The sequence below is a fragment of the Mandrillus leucophaeus genome, unplaced genomic scaffold, assembly GCF_000951045.1.
Source record: "Mandrillus leucophaeus isolate KB7577 unplaced genomic scaffold, Mleu.le_1.0 Scaffold353, whole genome shotgun sequence".
NCBI classification, from domain to species: Eukaryota; Metazoa; Chordata; class Mammalia; order Primates; family Cercopithecidae; genus Mandrillus; species Mandrillus leucophaeus.
Window position 1 is genome coordinate 1,791,167 of NW_012103732.1, and position 22,236 is coordinate 1,813,402.

At 37.1% G+C, this 22,236-nt stretch overlaps 1 protein-coding gene across 1 annotated transcript in view; it reads right to left on the reverse strand.

The window, feature by feature from the left end:
* FAM81B (family with sequence similarity 81, member B) overlaps positions 1–22,236 on the reverse strand; it is a 51,211-nt gene continuing 28,975 nt past the window's right edge. Inside the window, exons 6-10 of the mRNA XM_011989440.1 lie at positions 15,812–15,941; positions 13,458–13,564; positions 4,004–4,139; positions 1,960–2,155; positions 1–270 (exon numbers count right to left, since the gene is read on the reverse strand). Of these exons, the coding sequence (XP_011844830.1) occupies positions 137–270; positions 1,960–2,155; positions 4,004–4,139; positions 13,458–13,564; positions 15,812–15,941 (703 nt within the window). The 3' untranslated portion in view covers positions 1–136. The remainder of the gene's footprint in view (positions 271–1,959; positions 2,156–4,003; positions 4,140–13,457; positions 13,565–15,811; positions 15,942–22,236) is intronic.

Genomic DNA, 22,236 nt, shown 5'->3' on the forward strand with positions numbered 1-22,236 from the left:
TTTTTCTGGTACATTCATCTCCTTAAAAGGAGACATTAGAAGCAGTAAACATCCCAGAGATAGTAACTTTCTTCTTCAGAACTTTTCCCAACAAATCACTCCATTGGCTGGTGAAAAAGAAGATGACTGAAAAGGTTTATACTTCCTGGAGTTCCACTATCTTACGCTGTAATTTCTTCAGGTCTTTCTGTACTTTACATTTCTCTAAATCCATCTTTGTTTTCTGTATTTGTTGGAGAGAGCTGAGAGAGTCATGAATTGATTTAAATCCTGTAAGAGGGTAAAAGAATAGGTACACTTAAACAATGCATTAGAACTTTTTTTTTTTAAAAAAACTTTTTTTTTAAAAAAGTTGCTAATTGGCAGTCCTACCATAATTGATTATTATTTAATTCAAAGGGCATTAAATTCTATTAAAACCAGCCAAAAATTGTACATAATCTGTTTCTTGTATGTCATGAAGATTCATTCACAATAGTGTTTCAACTTATATCTGGTTATCTGGTTTCATTGTGAAATTAATTATTTTTCTCCTCCTCTCCGCAAATACATTGCATAATTCTATATTGCAAGAGAGAAATTTAAAATATTTTATTCTTTCCGTATGCTTTGACAAGAGATTTGTGTGATTTTTTTTTTTTTCAGTCTTGTTACCAAATTGAAGGTAAAGATCCCAGAGGAGATTTTAAAACTTCTCTGAAAGTAGCCCATTTGAGGGACCTCAGAGCAGCCCCCTGCTGCCCTCCTCCCTCCTGGCACTTTGTATATCTCTTACGTCTAGTCACTCATGACCACAGACCTATCAAACCTCAAGGTCTTAGGGCACAACCCATTTGTTATTCACTGGGGCCTTTCACATAGTCGTTTCTCAACACATTTTTATTAAAGGCATAAAGCAGCAAACCGTTAATTTCAAGTTCCCACTTTATAGAACTCCTCCTCGTTAGTAAAATGAAAGAACTTGCAGATGGTAAATTCCTTTTCAGTTCACTAATGGAATGAAGTTTTACTAATGGAATAGGTACAATTAAACCTCTGATAGTTAAACAGAAAGCAGGGCCTTTAAAAGAAGGGCCAGTTAAGTTTGGGACATGATTCCTGGCCAGATAATTCATTATTTTGATATGACGGTGGGAGGGGTATATTGTGAAGGTTGAACTTCCAGGCAGCAAATTCTACTTATATGCCAGGAACATCTGGCAGATTGAGACCATCATGTCCTCCCAAGGCACCTCCAACGTATCTCTCTACAGGACCAAATTTGGTAGAATTTACACATGAATTTTTCTGAGATCTAGAAGAAAAAAGAAAAAAAATTACTTGGGACTTTCTCTAGTAAAGAAATTCTTCTGAGCCCTGGTAATTCTCTCAGAATTATGACTCAAGGCAGATGGCTGCTCCACAGCACCTATCCCATGTCCTTCCCTTTGACAAATTAGAAGAGCCTTTCAAATTAATCCTCTTTGATGTTAGCTCAGCTTGACACTGCTGCCATTAGCTTCTTTAAAAGAAAAGCAGTCATTATACTGGACTCTACTAATTCATCCCTCTTTCTCACTTCTAAAGGTCAGGTCTCCAGTCTGACATCTGTCCAAGCTCATTACTTGTAGTTGAATGAGAAGGACATTTGATTTAGGCTCTTAATTTCATAACATACCCACAAGTCACGTCTTGGGTATCTCCAAGGATTTTCCAAGTCTGACAATTCCGTGATTCTATGATCTTAGTTAAAAAAAAAAAAAAAAAAATCTCACGCCAATGGCAGGCCTGTGACATTCCAAGTATGAGTGAAGAAAGTTAATTTATTTATATGCCTTCCAGTATAATACTCATATTCTATAGGATATTTAGAAAAGTGGATTAAATACGTAACGATGTCACTGATGACAAGATTGATCCCTGACCATTAGCTCAAAGTGGAAGACTGAGGGATTGAACAGGAAAGGACAGATAGTCTACCTGATTGATATTCATTCTGCATTGTCTCTAATTCACCCCGGATCTGCTTTTCCATTTGTTCCATCTTTTTGGACAATTTATTTTCCATTTGCTTTACTTTACTTAGTTGTGTTTCCTGTTTCTCTGTGTTAATGAAATTCTCTACTTTGCTTGAAAGCTGCAGCAGTTTTTCTTCCATTTTATTTTCAGACTTTTCCTGTAAAAGAGATTATGGGATAAAACTTCTGAAACGTACATGGATTTATCCTTCAGCTTAGAGAAAATGTTTTTAACATTCATTTTTCCATGCTGAGCATGAAAATTCAAACCAAGTTCCTTTGTATCTAAAACTGTGTTCATAAGTATAAGAGTTAATCCCTTTGGCCCTGTTCATTTGTAGTTTCTGGAATTCAACATGTTATGGAATAAAAGAAAAGAGCTGTAGTGTGGCCCAAATTCCTTGAGAATTTGGCATTTTAGTCTAATATTCAAAGATATTTTAGATACCGCTTTTCCTGAGCTCCTTGCACATCCTCCTTCGAATTTTATACCTCCATGTGGATAGACTTCAGCTAGAATAGTGATTCGTCATTCCAGTCATTTACTAGAATCACCTGGACCATACCCCACGCCCAGAAATTCTGATTTAATTGGTCTGTGATGGAGCTCAAGAACTGATAGGATTTAAGCACTCTCCAGGTGATTCTAATGTGCAACCAAGGTAGGGACTGCAGAGGCAGCCTTAGGATAATCAGCCGCTTTTCTCCTCACTTCTCCACAGGGAATCTGGGAGCAGGAGCTGGGCATGGCAGGTATGACCCCTTTGGTTCTCCTCTCTTTGGCCCCATCTACCTCAGGAATAAGAGTTGGTGGATTCCAGTCTCTGTGTTCCTTATGGTGGGAGGTTTCTGCCTGCACGATGACCCCATGGTTACCTAGTGCCGCCTATAACTGGTAAAGGAATCTGCCTAATTCAGGAGTGAAGAGCTAGCAGCCCCACTTGGCAACTGCGATCTCACCACACATACTTCAATAGCCTTACCAGCGATAAAGCTTTGTTCATCTCCAACTCTTGGACTCCTTTGTAACTCTATCAGCTATTTACAAACTCAGGTTGGAGCTGGGGACATTATTTCCTGAGCTGCCTCTGCCTGAAGTCTCTCTACCTAAGTTCTCAAAACATCTTTAGTCAACTGCAGGACTGGCAGCCATTGACCACAGTGATGGCGCTGTGCTGCCCTTCCTATTGGGTAAGATGTGATGGTTGCAGTGGAACAGGGGACTCTTGAAATAAGTATATTTCTCATGTACCTTGGTAGCCTCACCCCAAAGCTTGGCGCTGTCTTTACATGGTCTGATCTGAAAAAGGAGTTTTGGAAACCTTTAATCTACTAACAGATCTCCAGAAAAGTCAAATGATTTGTCTGCCCATCACCCGGGGAGTGTGCCTATAACCACTGATGCCCAGGGGAGGCCCCTAGAGAGTCAGATTCCCTAGGGCTGGGGTGGCAATCTGGTTTTGTTTTGTTTTGTTTTGTTTTTTGAGACGGAGTCTCGCTCTGTCGCCCAGGCTGGAGTGCAGTGGCCGAATCTCGGCTCACTACAAGCTCCGCCTCCTGGGTTTACGCCTTTCTCCTGCCTCAGCCTCCCGAGTAGCTGGGACTACAGGTGCCCGCCACGTCGCCCGGCTAGTTTTTTGTATTTTTTAGTAGAGACGGGGTTTCACCGTGTTAGCCAGGATGGTCTCCATCTCCTGACCTCGTGATCCGCCCGTCTCGGCCTCCCAAAGTGCTGGGATTACAGGCCTGTATTTTTTTTTTTTAAATCTCTTCAGATTCTTTTGATATGGGTAGAGCACACTCTGAGAAAGACAGGTTTGCAGAGTTGGGGAGTAGCAAACAGGACCAGAAGACAGGCCCCTGGGCTCCTATTGTGGTGCTTAAAAACAAAGTGACTGAAGCAGTGAAGATTACCATAAATGTAGAAGTGCAACCTCCCAGACCTTTACTCCCTGCTAACAAGGACCATGCAGGTGTTTACTTCACAAAATAACAGAACTCCTCACCAGTTTCTCCTGTAGGACCTTCAGACATTCATTTATATGGCCCAGGTGGTCTTTTCTATATTTGAGAAATTGGTTTTCTGTCCATTTTTTATTATTCTCAACTTCTTCATACAGATTACTTGAAAGTGAATTAAATCTAAGGGAAAAAATGTTTTGTTTCATTTTAATAAGTGAATTTAAACATAAAAAATTAGTGTTGAAAAAGTCTGCAGTTTTTTGAGGTGATAAGACTCAATGTGCCTAGCCAAGTATTTGTGGGGTGATAATGGGAGGTGCAGAGGCAAGGTAAGTACACTCTGGGTTCCTGCCCTGAGCTTGAGTTCAGTCCAGCTACTGTTAACACCTCCTCTGCATACCCTAAAATACATACACACATGACAGGAGCACTGTCGGCTAGGAACTAACCACAGCCACACTGAAATGTAGCGTTATCCATGCAGAATTGCTCTCATGGCCTGGGGCTCACTGGTTGTGTGTGGAGGAAATACTTTGATAAGTTCACTTGGGGTGGGGACTATTACTCATGCTAGGAGTTGTCTGTCAAAGGCCAGATAGTAAATATTTTAGGCATTGTGGGCCATATGTTTTCTGTTGCAACCACTCAATGCTCCATTGCAGTGGGAAAGCAGCCACAGATAGTATGTAAAGAAATGAGTATGGTTATAGTCTAATCAAACTTTATGTAATACTCACATGTCATGAAATATAGTTCTTTAATTATTAGAATGCATAGAAACCATTCTTAGCTGTGGGTAGATGTGGCTAAGGGTGACAGTTTGCTGACTCCTGCTAAGTGCCAGTATGTGACTGGGAGAGGAGCAGGGGCAGAGAGGACCTGCACTGTCTAGCAGAGGAGAGAAAGGTCAGAGGCAGGAAAGTGGAGGGAGAAAGCCCCCAAAGAACCTGGGAAATGCGCCAAGGGGGACTTTATGTTGCCTTTGTCTCAGGCAAAATCTTCCATGAAGTCCCCATTGCTACCAATGAGTCTATGTGAGTGGATTTTTTATAGGGGGCATTTAAAGAGGCCCTGAATTACTCATGTGGGGCAAAAACAGAAGTAATAGAGGTACAGGAAGGGACCTATGGGACCTGTCAAGATGCTGCACCATAGAAGTATTAACAGAGAATGAAGGATTTTTAAAAATGGAAGTGGATAAAAGGGTTGGAATCATATATCATCAGTTGAAAAGTCACTGTAGAGTGGCTGCGGGTTTGAGGAGAGAGGGGATTCCAATCTGAATTAAATCAGGTATGGGACTGGGAAGAGGTAGGATGAGGGATGGGGACTTGTGAGTGGTTTCTGTGTGTTTTCTGCATACGACTTGCTCGTGATAAGATGTCGGCTTCAAATTCCCTTTTAGAATAGGTAAAACTTTTAGATTGGCAAGAACAATGTTTGTTATTGAAAGTATTCAGACTGTTTTACAATGTATGGTACAGACTGTTAAATTAATAATTGCTCTGATGTTTTCAGACAAAATTATATGCATATAATTTAGTTTGTGATGTTTATCATTGGAAATTAATGATTAAATCATCCTGGACATACACTGCATGTACATGCCTCTCTTTCTCTTTGGAAAAAGTGTTTGGGCTAATTGTTAGAAAATACAAGTTCTGTGAAATCACTGCTTTTAGGCTAATGGCTCTCAACTGGAGGCAATTGCCCCCTCCCACCTTCTCGCCCCCAGGGGAAATTTGGTAATGTCTGGAGACAATTTTGGTTGTCACAACTGAGAGATGTTACTGGCATCTAGTGGGTAGACACTAGGGATGCTGAGAAACATCTTAATGCATAGGAGAGGCCCACAACAAAGAATGATCCAGCCAAAATACCCATAGTGCCAAGGTTGAGAAAACCTGACTCGATGAAACCAAGGAATGGGAAATGTAAGTTCATTTTCCAATAGTTGTATTAGTTACAGTCTAATAGCTAAATTCTGATCTTCGTCCTCTGAATTCTCTCATTATTTTTGACACAGAGTGATATTTTTCACATAGATATGAGGCATATCTTGATTGACTGTTGAGTACCTCAACGCTGCAGACGACGGAGTTGGCTTCTATTTGTGTTCTTTAGTCTACTTATGATTCCCAATCACCTGTGCTATTGGTTAACAGCTATTGGATCTCAGACAAATAAACCCACCCACTGAATATGTAGACTCCCTTATTTTAGCCAATTGTTTTATCTATCTGGAATACTCTTCCTCAGAATATCTATTGGCTCCTGCCCTCATTTCATTCAGATTTACATTCATACACCACCTTAAAAAATAGAACTCTTTCTCCTTATTTGAAACTTCCTATTCTCTTACCCTACTTAATTTTTCTCCAAAATTCTCATCACCATCTGACATACACTAATTTGTGTTCTATCTCCTCCACTGAAACTTAAGCTCCATGAAAGCAAGAATTTTGCATTGTTTATGGCTGAGAACAATGCCTGGAATATAATGAGTGTTCAATAAATAGTTGGCTAAATGAACAAATGGATCATTCTTTCTCATTAAGTATCTTTTATTAGCATTGCTGACAAATAACAAATCATAGATTTGTGAATTTATTTAGAAATCTAGTCTATTTTGGTTTTCATATTCCTTTCCCTGCCTCTGGTGGAAGTATTAATTAATAGTCATAGTTTAGGGGGCCAGTAAATACCCAGATAATCAAGAGATAGCTTTACAATTGAGAATCCAGCCTTCAGTGCTCACCTTTACTGTATAACAAAGAAATGAGAGCATTTACTCTTTTATCACTGATACAATATTAACTTCCCTCTGAAAACCAAGGAACCATTAACTATGCCCATGTAGTATCTCTGGAAGGGCATATCAGTAATTAAAATTCTGAAATTAAAGCCATAAAGAATGAATTACTACTTATGATCCTTTTATTATGAGATTTGCTTGCAATTGAGAATTAATTTTCCTAGTAACACTCAGAAGTTGGACTCTGTTGGTAGTTTATTAAAATTTGAAAGCATTTTTGAAACAGCAATCTCCTTGAGAGATGAAAAGAATAAGTAAAATAAAGGTTTGTATAACTCTTTTTCTTTGCATAGGATTTTCCCAGACATAATAGACATGATTTGCCATAATCTATTAATTACAGAACTTAGTTAAAATGTCAACAGTATGAATCTATCTTAGATGACATTCACATTTTAGATCCCAAATCTTCTATTTCAATAGGTGTAAGAGCATTTCTATTAGATGTAGATAGATAGGTAATTAGATAGAGCTTTTTCTTTCCTTTTCCTCAAAACACAAAAGTCAGACATTTAAATTATAGCTAGAGACCTCACTAGGATGATGAGGGCTATTGGTTGTTTTTATGTTTTTGTTTTTAAGTGTTTATGCTGATTTAATCAAATTAAAATATACACCGAGAGCAATTGCAAGGGAGAAAGTTACAAAAGAGTGAAGGAAAGCTGAGTGAAGATCTACAGACACAGCAGAGCACAAGGAAGAGAGCTGCAGTGAAGGATTAGTGGTGAAGGCAGCCAGGGTCTGCCTTCCTTGGTCATGGATGACGTACAGAAATGAGGATGTAGCTCTATCCTAGGCCAGTTTTGCCAGTGCACTTATGTCCCAAAACCAGTGTCTTGTGTTAAAAAAATCTATTGAATGAACTTTTCCAAGATTTTGAATTCTTGGAAACTATTACTGCTGGCAGCCTCTCAAGAACTTAGATAGGGCTTTGACCAACTGTGAATGTAAAAAGAATTAGTGGCCTTTCATTTGCTGATAAACAGAAGATATTTTCAGTTTTTTGTAATCATATTTGAAAAAGAGCTTAAGACAGACCATATGCTATTTTATTTTAGAGATTGAGTCTAAGATTCTAAGTTTCACATCAGAAACCAAAAATTAGTTCCAAGAAATACTGTTTTTCTACTAACTTTATACCTACAGATAGAACTCTCAAACTAATTTCTTCTTAATGTTTTATGATTTCTAATTAGTGACACTAAAAATCAATTCTGCCTCTACTCTGATAGAAAGACTTTCTTGGATATTCCAAATTGTTTAAATCCCAATACATTCATAGCCTGTTTCCCAGCCACCCAAGTCAATGTGGTCTTTCCATTTTTAAAATTTCTGTGGTAGAATTAGTTTTCAATAGATAGAATTGTGAGATGGAGACATCATGAATTGATCAAAACAATTTGAGCTTTAGAATCAGACACTTTCTAGCTGTGTGATTTTGGGCAAATTAATCTCCATGGTTGTAGATATCCTCATCTTTAAGATAGGGATAAATAAGAGCTACCCTGCAGAGCCGGGTACATTGAGTATCTGTAGCGCTAGTGGTTGGTAGGCATTCATTAATGACAATTACTATATTTATTATTTCTGCCTATTGATATATCATCACATTTAACATTGTCTTAACTTTTGCTTTTCCTGTGTTTAGCTATTCACTTACGTTTTTTCTTCCCAACTATAAGTGGCAAGGATTATGTTTGGATATTCTAAAACACAATGTACATAATATAGGTGCTCAAAAATCATTCATTCATTCACTGGCGTCTACTTCTGTTTCAATGTGCTGGGTGCTAAAGATACAAAGGTGAATGTGACCTATCTGTGCACTGGGTAATTTTTAACTTTCTATTGTGGTAGTGTTTTCAAAGTTGGATGATATTATTTGAGTCTATGCATTTGCTTTGTTGACCAAATACTTTTTCTTTTCTTATAAATCACTGTCTACTAAACAAGCATCAGCAGTAAGAGCTATCTAGGGAGTGACTATTAAGGGCTGCCCCTGCCAAACCCTTGTTAAAAGACAGCTTTATTTCCTGATGGCCAAGACTCTTGCTATGTAAGCACTAAGTAGTTGGCTTAGGACATTACTTAGCAGAAGCTCTGAGGATGATCCTTCTGAGGAAGAGGAACAGTGGAGGGGTTCAATGTATGTCTTTGTCGGATCCAGTGATGAGTGCCCAAATCCCAGCAATTCACTGGAAAACCGTCAGAAAACATTGTAGCTTTTAAGTTCAATGTAAGTTTAGTTGACCATTAAACTTGAATTTGTAAATGTTTCTAAATGGGAAGATTGCCTATTTAACCTTTTTTTTTTTTAAATTTGCAGACATAGTTTATTTATTTATTTAGATACAGAGTCTCACTCTGTTGCAAGGCTGGAGTGCGGTGTGGCATGATCTCTGCTCACTGCAACCTCCACCTCCCGGGTTCAAATGATTCTCTGCCTCAGCCTTCTGAGTAGGTGAGACAATAGGCGCGCGCCACCACACCCGGCTAATTTTTGTATTTTTAGGAGAGGCGGGGTTTCACCATGTTGGCCAGGATGCTCTCCATCTCTTGACCTCTTGATCCGCCTGCCTTGGCCTCCCAAAGTGCTGGGATTACAGGCATGAGCCATCAAGCCCGGCCAGATGCATAGTTTTAATTTTGAAAAATGCGCATGTCAACTTTGAGGCGTCTCAGCTGCTGTTTCTGGTGCTCAGCCGCCAGGAATGGTGGCTATGGAAGCCAAGGTTCTTTGTATGTTTTGGCCACTGGTATCATTTTGACAACCTGCCTTAACAGGTTTTGATTGTATCTTGGCAAGTGAGGTGACATGAAAGCCATCGTCTTGGATTTCAATTTACTAATGAGGATGGCGGTGGAGATGGAATTACCTCGGCGTTTTGAAGGCATTTGCTCCTGGATTCCTTGTCAAGACACCTGCGAGTAGGTGTGGCACGGGGAAACCTTTTCAGTATTGCTCTTCTCTTCTTTCCCACCCTCAAGGTACCTGGGTCATTTTCCATGATTGACATCTGGTAACCACAGAGGTACCCTGAGTGAAGGTGGACCTGGCCTGCAGCAGCTCTGCTCTTTTTTTCCTACTTTCCTAAACTTTATTAGGAAAAAAAGCACTAGAACATAGTCACTTTTCTGGGATTCCTCCCCCAAAATGTGACGTTTGATTTCCAAACATGCCAGAAGTGTACATGGTTCCCAGTTGTACTAAATAGGTGAGAAGCTGAAGTCCTAAAGTGTTCATCTTCCAACTTCTCCCAATCTGTGGTCTGTCCTTGGATCAGCAATAATTGTCTGAACAGCTACTATGGCTTCATTAATTTTTGTCTGTAGCTCTCTGAGCTCTTCTATATGCAGCAATTGCAGAATTTGAGCAGCTACATTAAGAACTGCATCTCCTGCATCAAAACCAATAATATTTTGTTTAAAGCAACAGGCAAACCCTCTTTTGTTTGATTTGCCTTAGCAACTGCACCCTGTGTCAGGTGCTCCTGAGCCAAAATTCGAATTGCCTTAAGCATTACCAGGTAATCATCATGACATTGTATCTGAAGCAGGTTAGCCTTCACACCAGCCTTAACATCAGGATTATTTACGTGCAAATTGATCAACGGTTCTGCATTTTTAGTTGCATTGTCAGCAGTTTTTGCATAATCAGGTAGTAAGTCCTTGTATTTTCCAGCATTATCTCCATATTCAAGCCTAACAGCTAAAGAAACCAGTCAATAGCTTCTTGTTGATCTTGAAAGGACAGTCAACATCTCTGAGACACTTTTCAAAGAACTTGGACCAGTCACTGCTGTGGATGTTTCTTAAATTACCTGTCTTCAATCTTGTAGTGTCTAATTTTCTGGTCTTCAAGCCAAACAAAGGTTAACCTTAACCTTGCTAAAAGACTTTTTTAGAGACTGGGTCTTGCTCTGTCACCCAGACTGGCATGCAGTGGTGCAATGATAGCTCATCGTGACCCAAACTCCTGGGCTTAAGTGATCCTCCTTGCCTCAGCCTCCTAGGTAGCTGGGACTACAGGTGTGTGCCACCGTGCCTGACTAAACTTAACCTTTAATGTTATTAAAACACTTTTATTTAAAAGTTAATCTCTTTATTCAGAGAAATTTCTTTCTTAAAAAAAAGCAAATTCTACACATTATCTACTTTATTTTTAAATTTATATGTACCTCAAAATCCTAACATTAGCGACAATTTACGTTTTTTTTAAGTAGTAGAACTACTTATTCTTATTTTTGTTCAAAGTTAACCTTGTTAAAAACTAAATCCAGTACACTAGATTGAAACAGAAGTGCTCTGGAAAAAACAAAAACAAAAACAAAAAAACCCTGTCTTTCTTTCTCTTTGAGCAAAATACATTTTCAATACATATCTCAGTCAAATGGTTAATATCTCTAATGTGAAAGAATCCTACACATTGATAAGAAAATGACAAAAATCCCAATACAAAATTTGATAAATAATAATGGGCAATTCACAGAAAATTCAAATAGTAAAAGGGAATGCAAATTAAAACAGATGCTTTTTTCATCCTTTGGCCAGTATTAAAAAGAGAACACATTCATCATTGGTTAAAATGTAGAGAAAGGTCTTCTCATACATTGTGGTGGAAGTGTAAAACCCTACAACATTTTAAAAAAGAAATTTATGAAATTAAATATATATATATATATATATATATACTCTTTAACCTAGCAAGCTTGCCTATAGAAAATAAAAGTGCCAGTATTTAAGGATATCTAAAGATATACACATACTACATTTTTTTGTTTTTTGTGATGATCATAAACTAAACATAATCCATTCAGCAATAAGATACATGGTTGAATTAATTATGGCACATATATAAGTTAAAAGATTGTACAGCTACAAAAATGTTAGAATATTTACTGATTTGGAGAGATATCCAGTATGTACTAGAAAAATCAAAGAATTGAGTAATATGTATAGAAATTATTTTTAAAACCCATGCTTCCTCTATACATGTAATACATACATATCCTTTCTGTTATATATTTATATTAACAAGCAGGAAATTGAGGATGGCTACATCCCTGGTATTGATTACAACAGAAGGCTGATATGCTGACCTCTTTTTTCACTGTTGTTGTTGTTGTTGTTTTTACAATTAATGCATATTTTTAATTTTTAAAACCGGAGAAAATTTAAATATAAAAGTCAGTTGTGTAAAAATGAATTATTAGAATTATTTGCCTGGGGAAAAGCGTGCTTTATAGATTCACTGTCACCTACTATAATACTACTGAAATGTTAAGACTTCACTACTTAAAGTGAGAAAAAGATTCAAGTTTACACTGTTATAAAAGTGTCCAGATTCGGATTTAACTACTCAGATGACTTTCCATAAGCCAAATTCCCACAGTACCAAACAGAAAAAATAAGCATCATCAGTAATGAAGCAGTTAACCCTGGATCTCAAACATTTCCTTTTTCTCTGTTTTCCACTTGTTAATATACCTCATCCCATTTCAGTTTATAAATCCCATCCCTTCCCTATACAATCAATTCTTAATCTGTATATCTAGAAACAGATTACTTTTCTACTTTTCCTTTGGACAGTTTTCTTTGTCTTAATTCCAAGCTAAAGGTATTAGATCTAGTATCACACAGCTAGTCACTGAATACCCTCATTGTGCTAGAATTTAAGAAAGTAGGAATGCTTTCTTAGAATATGAAGAACATGGGTATTTTCTATTTACTCGACAACTACTCCAAATTTTAGTGAGGAAAATTGTTTTACATCAACTTGTAAGACACACATATTTCACATTTTAGCATCTCCAAAATCAAGAGCTATCTTAAAATGATGATATGCTGTGGTTTAATTGTTAGCTTCATGTCTTACAGGTACAAAATTATAATGGTGCATGTTATATTCAGTGGCACTTTGATTTAATAAAATATAGTACAGACGGGAAAAAATGGAGAAAGTAGAGTATTATCAGGATACTGGATTTGACCAAGGCATTAAACCCAAATGGCATGAGACATAGAGGAAAAAGAATAAGAGTGTAAGGGACAGTAGATAGTATCCAAGTGACTAGAATTTCCCTCTGCCTGCACCATGACCCTGGGAAATGATGATTTTTTTTTTTTTTTAAAGAGAGATTTGATAATAAGGAAGCAAGTAATTTGAACATTTGTAGAGCCCTGTCTCCTTTACTGCTTTCTCCATTGAGTGGAGGAAAAAATTCAGTTTAAGATGGGGTAGAGACCAGTCTTAAAAAGAAATAATGTAAAGGAGTAAATAGAGGACCTTAGAAAGAATCTTAAAGGAAAAGCTTGTGTATCAAAATCATTTTTAAAAATATTTGATAATCTTGAGGAATGAAATTATTTTCCATAGTGCTTTACTTTGAGACATTTTAATATAAAATTGATAATAAGTAAAAATTACAGGAAGGGCAAAAATGATTTGTGTCAATTCAGTTGAGACATTGTGCAATCAAAGTGAATGACAAGATTAATCTTCATAATTCTTTGATTATAAATAATGTATAAATTAGTGTAGAATATTCTCTGTGTTAGTTCACTGCTTTATTTCTTGGCCAGGTTCAAATTCCTGGGATAGGTTTTTATTTCATGCTAATGCTTCATTAGTCAAAACTCTTTGGAATGCACTTAACAGAATTAAAAATCTTCTATTCACTTACTTGAATTCCAAAAGGTTCATTTCGTGGCGATAATCCCCCTGGACCATCTTTAACTTTGAGGATTGCTCAGAACTGGCAGTCTCTATCTTTCCTAAGAGCTGCATCACCTAGTCAAAGTACAAGAGGGTTTTTTGTGTGCATATGAACAAAACCACCAGCATTCACATTAATATACTTTATTCCTTTCAGGAGCCGGGAAACAGATTTGAACGTAAAGCATGATTGCACTTGAAAATGCCTTGTGTTCAAATGAGTATTATAGTTATGCTATCTTCAAGGAAAGAATAATAGGGAGTGTTCCATTCTGTTGTGTAGAATATTCTTTTTGATCATAGGCCATCTAATGATATAACAAAAACATGCTATTTCCATTAGTTTGTTTATTAATCTGTTAATTTGATTATATCTTTACTTCTCTATTGTCTCCCCAGTTACAATACAAGATATGGTATGCTACTGCCACCATATCCTCAGTGCACATTAGGTGATCAATGGTAAATGATCAACAAATACGTATTGAATAAATGTTTAAATACACAATCAGGCTCCGAGGAAAACACACATGACTGGCCCAAGATTTCCAGATAGTATTCTGACATGAACACAAATGAATCCCAAGTGAAATGACTTAGGGCATTTAAGGATAGGAAAAAAACAAATTCTAGTTTTAGAATTTAAGATTAGAGCACCTTCCAAATTGCCAGAAACATTGAGAAAGTTCCTTTATGTAAAAGAACTGGATTAAAAAATAGACGCAGAATTGCAATCCGTAATCATGCCTAAAGTAGTCACTTCTAAGGAGAATGAAACTACATGATTGGCTTTGGTCAAACAGAATTCAGCTGCTAATAAAGGTGGTCATATGGAGGAGAATGGGCATTTAATAAAATGAGTTCTTATGAAAGAAAGAGGGGAATAGTGGAAGGATTTGAATAGTTAAGTGTTGGGTGGGCAACCAACAGTCCTTGAGTGGCTATTTACAGGAGAAAGATACACTTAAAACAGGCTAAAGATGGAAATGTTTGAAATAAAATAATAGGCAATTTATTATAAAGAGAAATTATAGGTAAAGGCAAAGGAAAAGAAAGCAGCAGAGCAATATTAACGTTAGGTAAAATATCACTTAAAGCAAAACACATTATAAATGGGACAAAGATGGTCATCTTTATAAATGAAGAGTAAAACTCATTGTGAAAATAGAGAGCTGTGAATATTTATATATTGAGCAAAAAAGTAACAATACATTAGTGATTTTAAATGACTTTTCTTGACTCTTTACTGGTCAAGTAAGTAAAATATAAATAATGATACAGGAAAATATAAAAACTATAAATATATTTAATAGATTTATATACCAAACCATGTAACTTGGAAACAGCATTCTTTTTTTTTTTTCAATATGTTGTTGATATGATTGAGTACCTTGAAAAACAAAGAGAGTTTAAAAATTATTGGGCCTGATAAGATGGGTAAGAGGTAGATAAGGAAAGCCAGATGACAGATGAGACTAGAGGAAACTATGTGCTCAGTAACACCTGCTCTGGACTAACTGGCTCCCACCAACAAATAATCAAATGCCAAACTTTCATATTCCCAATTTCCAGAGGATTTCTACTTTGCTCTGCCCAGATGACTTCAGAGGAGAAGAGAAGTGATTGTTTTGCATAAGACATGTGACAAAGTGGAGCACAGAAAACTTGGCATTGGGCTGCACTTTAGTGAAACCATTGACTGGGAAGATGAAAAAGAGACACTTCAGGTAGAAAAGAGCACGAACTAGGGGAAGACGTGTAATATCTTGGTGTGAGTGGGGACCTACCTACAGGGAGCTCAGCATCACTGGACATAAAGGGTGAGTCAAGGAGCACAGTCAGTCTAGAGATGGTCTTTAAAATCCAGACCAACCAAAGGACTTACATGTTATTTTGTAAGAGATACAACCCATTGCAGGGCTTTAAGCAGGGATGTAACATGAACAATTCACATTTATGTTGGACTTTTAATAATAACAGCTTCCATAGGAAATTCTTTTGTTTATATTCCTTGGTTCCATAGTCTTTGAGTAAAAATCATTTTACTACTTCCAGAGAGTAAAACAATAACAGCAATGGTGGACTCAAGCAGTGTATGCTTAGAGTAGATGACTGTGTTGGAACACAGCAGACAATTCATTAAACATTTGTTGATTGAATTGACTGTTCCCACAGTGTACATGAGTGAGCTGTCAGAAGTACACCCTTTGGAAGAAAAGAGTTCTCTTAAAAAATTACCACCTGATTGGGCATTTTGATAAGCTATAATGATCTTACTTCTGGCAGTAACACATAATATGAGTCCCATCTATTTTCAGTTACCTTCATATCCAAATTCTTGGAAAGGGTTTCCAGGGCGGGCATGAATTCTTGAATGGCTTTCTCAATTTGCCGGTACTCTTGCCTGAAGAAGTGAATGTCTCCAGAAAGCTTCACGATGCTTGAATCACATCTAATGGCAAGATGGAAATTGGTGTGAGATCAATATCTTTATAATATTTGTAATACTAGGGTAGACACTGCACATTCATTTGATGGCCAAAGTTCTAAAGTCATTTGAAGAATGAGTGGGTAGATACTGGAATGTATTCAGGAATCTCTTCATTTTTCTCTTCTCCTTCTGATGAGAGAGAAACCAGGTTGAATGCATTGGCTCAAACTAGAGCACCAACTTGAAATAGTTTAGATGGGGATATTGTGGTAAGTTGAGGGAAATTTTACATTTTCAGCTTGATATTAACTTAGTCATAGGGAGTTATAGCAAATTTTGATGTTTTGGAAATACAGGCTGCTGCCTATGGTTAGGCAAAATTAAAATTTGTTCCACTTTTATATCATGTTCTAAATCCATTTTCCTCTCTTTATCCGCTTTTCTTGGCCCCCGGACTGTCAATTCTCCTTTGGCAAGAAAAGGTGTCCCAGCAACCCAAAATCTTCCAATCCATCTTCTCCAATTTCTCACCCTTTTAGCCTCAAACAAAACTCCTGTTCCTTAAATGGTCTCAGTCAGGCATTGCCATGTTAAGACAAAACCAATTCGCACTAACATATGAATGAAGCTTTGGTCCATAAAGTTGCATGTGATAATTTACGGAAGGAATTCTGGTCAGAAGGAGCTAGTGAGGTGAGCTGAAGATTATCTTCCCAGTATGTTAGGGAAGATAACACACAGAACCACACCCTCACAACCATTGCCCTTGACTCTCTTGGGAGAGAGCAGGTTGTACAGTGTATTAATGGTCAGTTTCTGTATACTTTCATATATGCGTGAAGGATAGGTTGAAGAGCACTGAACGACTTTATCTTTTGTATATCTGAGTTATCAGGATTATTTTGATATTTGTCATTTTATAAAATAACTGTTTTGACTGTCATCAAATAATATTAATTAGGAAATACATTTTCATATTATTATGCTAAGTGATATAAATATTGTTTGCTTTATGACTTCAACATTTTTAGGATCCCAGAATGAATCTTTTTTCCTTAAAGTTTTTGGTGCAAAAGATTTGAGGCAAAGGTGAGTTAAGATGGTAATTTTGCCTGAGCATTTCTTTAAAAAGATCCTGAAGGTATCCCTTTAGTATCACCCTTAAAGATGACTGTGGTGGAGGCGAAGAGGCTGCTGGGAGAAAAAACTAGGAATTAGTGTGATCAAGAATGGGAGCAGGATGGTAGGCACAACATTCCTGATCAAAAGATGTTTTGCACTTTTGCATATACGAACTGTCATTGTCAGAATGGCACCTCTATTGTTGGTTAGTTAGAATGTCCTGATTTGAGTCCGTATTAAGAGCCCCAAAAACTACTCAGGAGTGGCGGCTGCTGCTACCACTACTTCCTGCCATCTCCCTTCCATCCTTCTCTTGTTTCCCACCTTCAGGGACAGCAGGGTCTGTGCAGTGGAGGCCACTGGTTAAAAATGTGGTTTCTGGTGTCAGATAGACCATGCTTCTGCTACTTCCTAGGTTTATGATCTGGGACAAGCTTCTTAATGCCTACGGGTTTCAGTTTTCCTCATCTGAAACAAAGGGGTAATGATGCCATGGTCACTGCATACAGTTGCACAACTTGTCTACCACACAACTCCGGGGGTGCCAGAAACACATGGTTGACAATGCAAATAGTGTCTCCTGGCGTGCTCAGCCTTCAAAACTGTAAGTGGCTGTCCTGAATAGTGTTACTTTGTAGGTTATTTAGGGATGGAAGGAGGCGATGCATGCAAAGCATATAGCCAGTGCCTGACACAGGGGGAGCACCCACATAAGATTAGCAGCTAGGATTTATTTACTCATCTCGAGAGTTGCCGCCTATTCATTCTCACCTCCCCTAACCACCACCCACTAGCCTAATCCCACATGTTGAAGTCAAGGATTGATTCATAGCTTTTCAAAGCTGCACTCTATATTCCAAAAGGAGTTCCTCTGCCTACTCCTTCTTTAGAATGATTTTATTGTTTCTGTTAAAATAGTACACGACTGTTACAAAAAATTTCATATCATGCCTAAAAAACAACGGTTAACATCTTCCCAAATCCTGCTTAAAAAGTAACATTATGAATATTTGATTATCATTCTGTTCATCATTATACATATATACTTAAAATGTATGTGTCCTTATAGATATATATATACACACACATAGAGATAGGAAGGAAGAAACATAATTTAGAATACTGGGATTATATTACATGCATCAACTTTAAAATATTACATTTAATTTTACTTTAACCTAAGAAAAGGTAATTGTAGCGAGAAATGAAGAAACCACTGAGTTTCAGATATGTATTTCTTCACTATGAGAGAGATTTCTTTTCTAAAAAAGAAGCTATAAAAAGCTATCATAGATGGGAATTGTTATACTTGTCACAGCTACCATCTCAATACCAACTTTAGATATTACTAACTTTAGATATTATCATTGACCATATGCCAAAAAATGAGAAAATAAATAAGTTTATATACTTGTGCCTTCAACATTAAAAAAATAACTTGCTAATTTAAAAATGTTAAATTTTATGACATTTGCACTGTGTTCTGTCACTAGAATGCCTATGGTTATTTAATGTTCACTTTATATGTAGATTAGACGTTCATTGATCATCCTTTCAAACCATGATTTCTTTTCTAAGATCCTTATTTTGATTTATTCCATGGTTGGCCAGAGTTTGTCATCCAGATTTTAAAATCAGGGCTCAGGAGTGCTAGAATTCTCAAGTTCTTGAGTGCTTGAGAATGCCTGACTTCTCTTGTGATTGAAAGGTAACTTAGTTGAGATAACATATTTTTCTTTCTTTCAGAACATGACAAACATCAATCCATTCTTTTCTAGCATTGGTTGAGGTGGAGAAGTCTGAGGTGATGACATTTCTTTCCTTTTTTTATGAGACTTGCTTTGTCTACCTGGATGCTCTGTGAGTCTTTATCCTTGCTGTTCAGCAACTTCAACCAGGATATCTTGGTTTCATTGTTCTTATATCATTTTTTCCAGGGTCACAGTGTTTGCTTTTAATCTATAGATTCAAATCTGTATTTCAAGAATGCTTTCTTGTCTTATATGCAGGATTTTTTTTTTGAAGAATTTGTTCTGTTTGTTCTTTAGGGCCTTCTATTAGTTGTATGTTGGATGAGTTTTCCTTGTCTGTCATATGACAATTTTTCTACAATAATTTTTATATTGAAAAGTATCTCTTTTCATTTAGTGTGGTTTACTCATGTTTTTGCTTTTTATAACTCATTATTTTTGGTTGCATTTGTTCTATTTTAGGAGTTTCTAAGGTAGATTAATCTTCATAATATCTTGACTTTTTCTTTTACCTATCCCTGAGCAATCCAGTTTATCTATCTCCTTTTGTTATCTGATAGTCTCTTTTGGAGGGAAACCTTTTTATACCTTACTTTGAAAATTATTATCTATTTTATCGAAGTAAAAGATGCCTGTAATTTGAAAGTTAATAATAACAAGTTGATAATAAACTACAGTGGTTTCTGACCCTTCCTCTCGCTGCCTCTCTCAGTTCCTCTCCCTAGTGGCAAGGGCCTGAAGCCTTTTGAGAATTCTGTTGCATAAAGTTAGGTTGTTCTCAGCTTATCCTACAACTTTAAAATTGGCCTTCATTCTGCTAAGGCAGTTTTCATGTTTCCATCTGCTTTCTAAGTTCCAAGACTTCCATGCTGATATCCCCAGTCCTTATGCGTTCATATTTTAAAGAGAAAATCTTTTTACTATAGATTCAGTGGGGCTTTTGGAAGGGCCAAATTACATGTGACTGTTCACAAGTAACCTTTTTTTAAAAAAATAAAATTCTTTTTCTTTCATTCTTAATTTCTTTGAAACCGGGAGAACTTTTGGTTTGAATTCTTCCTATACTTTTCTGGGTAGTTCCTTCATGAAGTATATTCACTAGTCTTTTGCTTATGTTTTTGTGTATCTATTATGTGTCTGTCTGTCATCTATCTATCTGTCTTCTGCCTATCTGGGGATGATAGTGGAGGTGATTCATATGCATGACTGCATTCTAACAATCACTATTATGGCTTTGAATGTTTCTGCTACCTGCAGAGGATCAGTGAGTGTGTTTGGTGGCAGGTAGATTGCATCCTCTATTCAGGCTTGCAGTATCAAATCTCTCTCCTTCCTCAGCCTGTTGCACTTCAGCCAGTTTCTCTCAGGTATAAGTGGGCAAGGAGGGAGGTTCTAGATGATAGGAATGATAAAGAACATGGTTGCATCTTTGGCTATACCTCCCAGCTGTTCAGTGTTGCTGACCTGAATCTCTAAGGGGACATGTCGTCTTTTCCGATGACCCACCCGAGCCTCTAAGTAATGCTGCTTGATTCCATTTTGCCAATGTCTCTCAAAATGATGACTGTTGACTAGTGGGAAATCATTATGTTTAAAACCTGAGAAGGACTGTATCAGTCCAAATGTCACAATATTTGGTAAGTGTGTTCTGTTTGTGGTTACTAGCTACAGCAACTTCCTTATTATATTAAAGATGGAGTTTTTGTTTTCCTCCTTTTTCTTTTTCACTGGCATTGAGCTGCCTCAAGTAAGAGGAGTGGAATAAAAGATCTTTATTCTGCCCTCTGTAACCAAGACTGTTTCCTCTTAAGTGGTCAAAAGTCGATAATATCCACACACTATATGTTTCTTTAAAGAACATGATTTTGCATTTAATCACAAATCAACAAAATTTATATTTTTTTTCCCCCCACATGTAGGTTTGTTCTGGAATCCTAAAGAGCCAAATGGGGCTAGAAAGTTGACCTCAGACTGCTGCTACGGATGGTAAGTCATATGCATCCCTAAGGTGCCCTTCGCATGCTCGCCTTTTCCTTTTTTGCACTTCATCTGAATCTCTAAGGGGATATGTCCTCTCTCTCTGATGACACACCCAAGCCTCTAGTCTATTAAATAAACGACAGGGTGTCAAAAGCAGGCTGGCAACTTTGAGAACCTCGTCTCATTGGGAAGACTTACTTTTAAACAGCAATGTATTGCCATGGGAAATAAAGTGTAAAATTCAAATCTCATTGTAGTTATTAAATGTTGAGACTGATTTATGAAGCAGTAAAATGTTTGCTAGCAATTATGTTAAAACAACCAACTTAATTTTACTTATGCCAAAATGCTAATTGGAATAGAGGTCCCTCTATGTGGAAAGACAGTAATCAATCTGCCTTAGCTTGTCCATTAGTCATTTGCCTGGCAAAGGCACAGAAGAGGAACAGGAGAAGGAGGGTGAATTTAAGTCTCATGGCTCTTAGCCAAATTCTGTCTCAGATTGCCAAATAGATTTTAGAAATTTTCCATAAAAGGGAGACATTTCAAGGAAAAATAAGACCTTGTACTAAAATCACTGCTTATGATTGAAGGGGAAGGTAAGCAAAAAGCTAGCAGAGCAAAAAGAATTGCATATCTTGATGTAATTTCATTGATCTCTTTGTTTCTTTGAAATCCATTTGCTCTTTTGTCTTGTAAATAGAACAGGGTTTACAAAAATAAAATAATTGGTTTGTAAGTGGTTTGCAGGAAGAAATAGTTGGTAGGAGTGTCGTCAGCATACCACCAAATTTAACTGAATTATATTTCATTTAAAACATGTTTGAAATTAGCCAGTCATGGTGGCATACACGTGTAATCCCAGGTACTCATGAGGCTGAGGCATGATGATTGTTTGAACCTGGGAGGACAAGGTTACAGTGAGCCAAGACTGCACCACTACACTCCAGCCTGGGTGACAGAGTGAGACTCTGTCTCAAAAAAGAAACAAACAAAGAGACCATGTTTGGTTTTATCTTCTTTGCAAAATCTTGGCACACCTAAATAGGGTTATGGGTTTGCTGATATTTGTCTTCTTATCTTGTTTTGTAACTTACCCAAATATTATAAAACTTCTTTGGTATTGATCAAATATTAAATAATGAAATAAATATTTCTACATATATTTTATTTATATATTCATATACAATATAAATTCACCTCTTTATTCTCTGGACTGACCAGCAGTTATTTTTTTCTTTGATGAGAGTTTTTCAAACATACGTATTATTTCCTAGACAGCTAGACAGCATCTTTTATTTTTAACAAGAATGAAGCCACACTCCAGAACTACAAAGTCTTTCCCAAAGCTACTAAGTCATTTATGTTGTGGGCCAACCAGAAACCTGGGCATCCTTGACACCTCCTCCCTTCCTCCCCTTTGAGCTCCATGCCCATTCCAGTTAATATCCTGATGGTGTCTC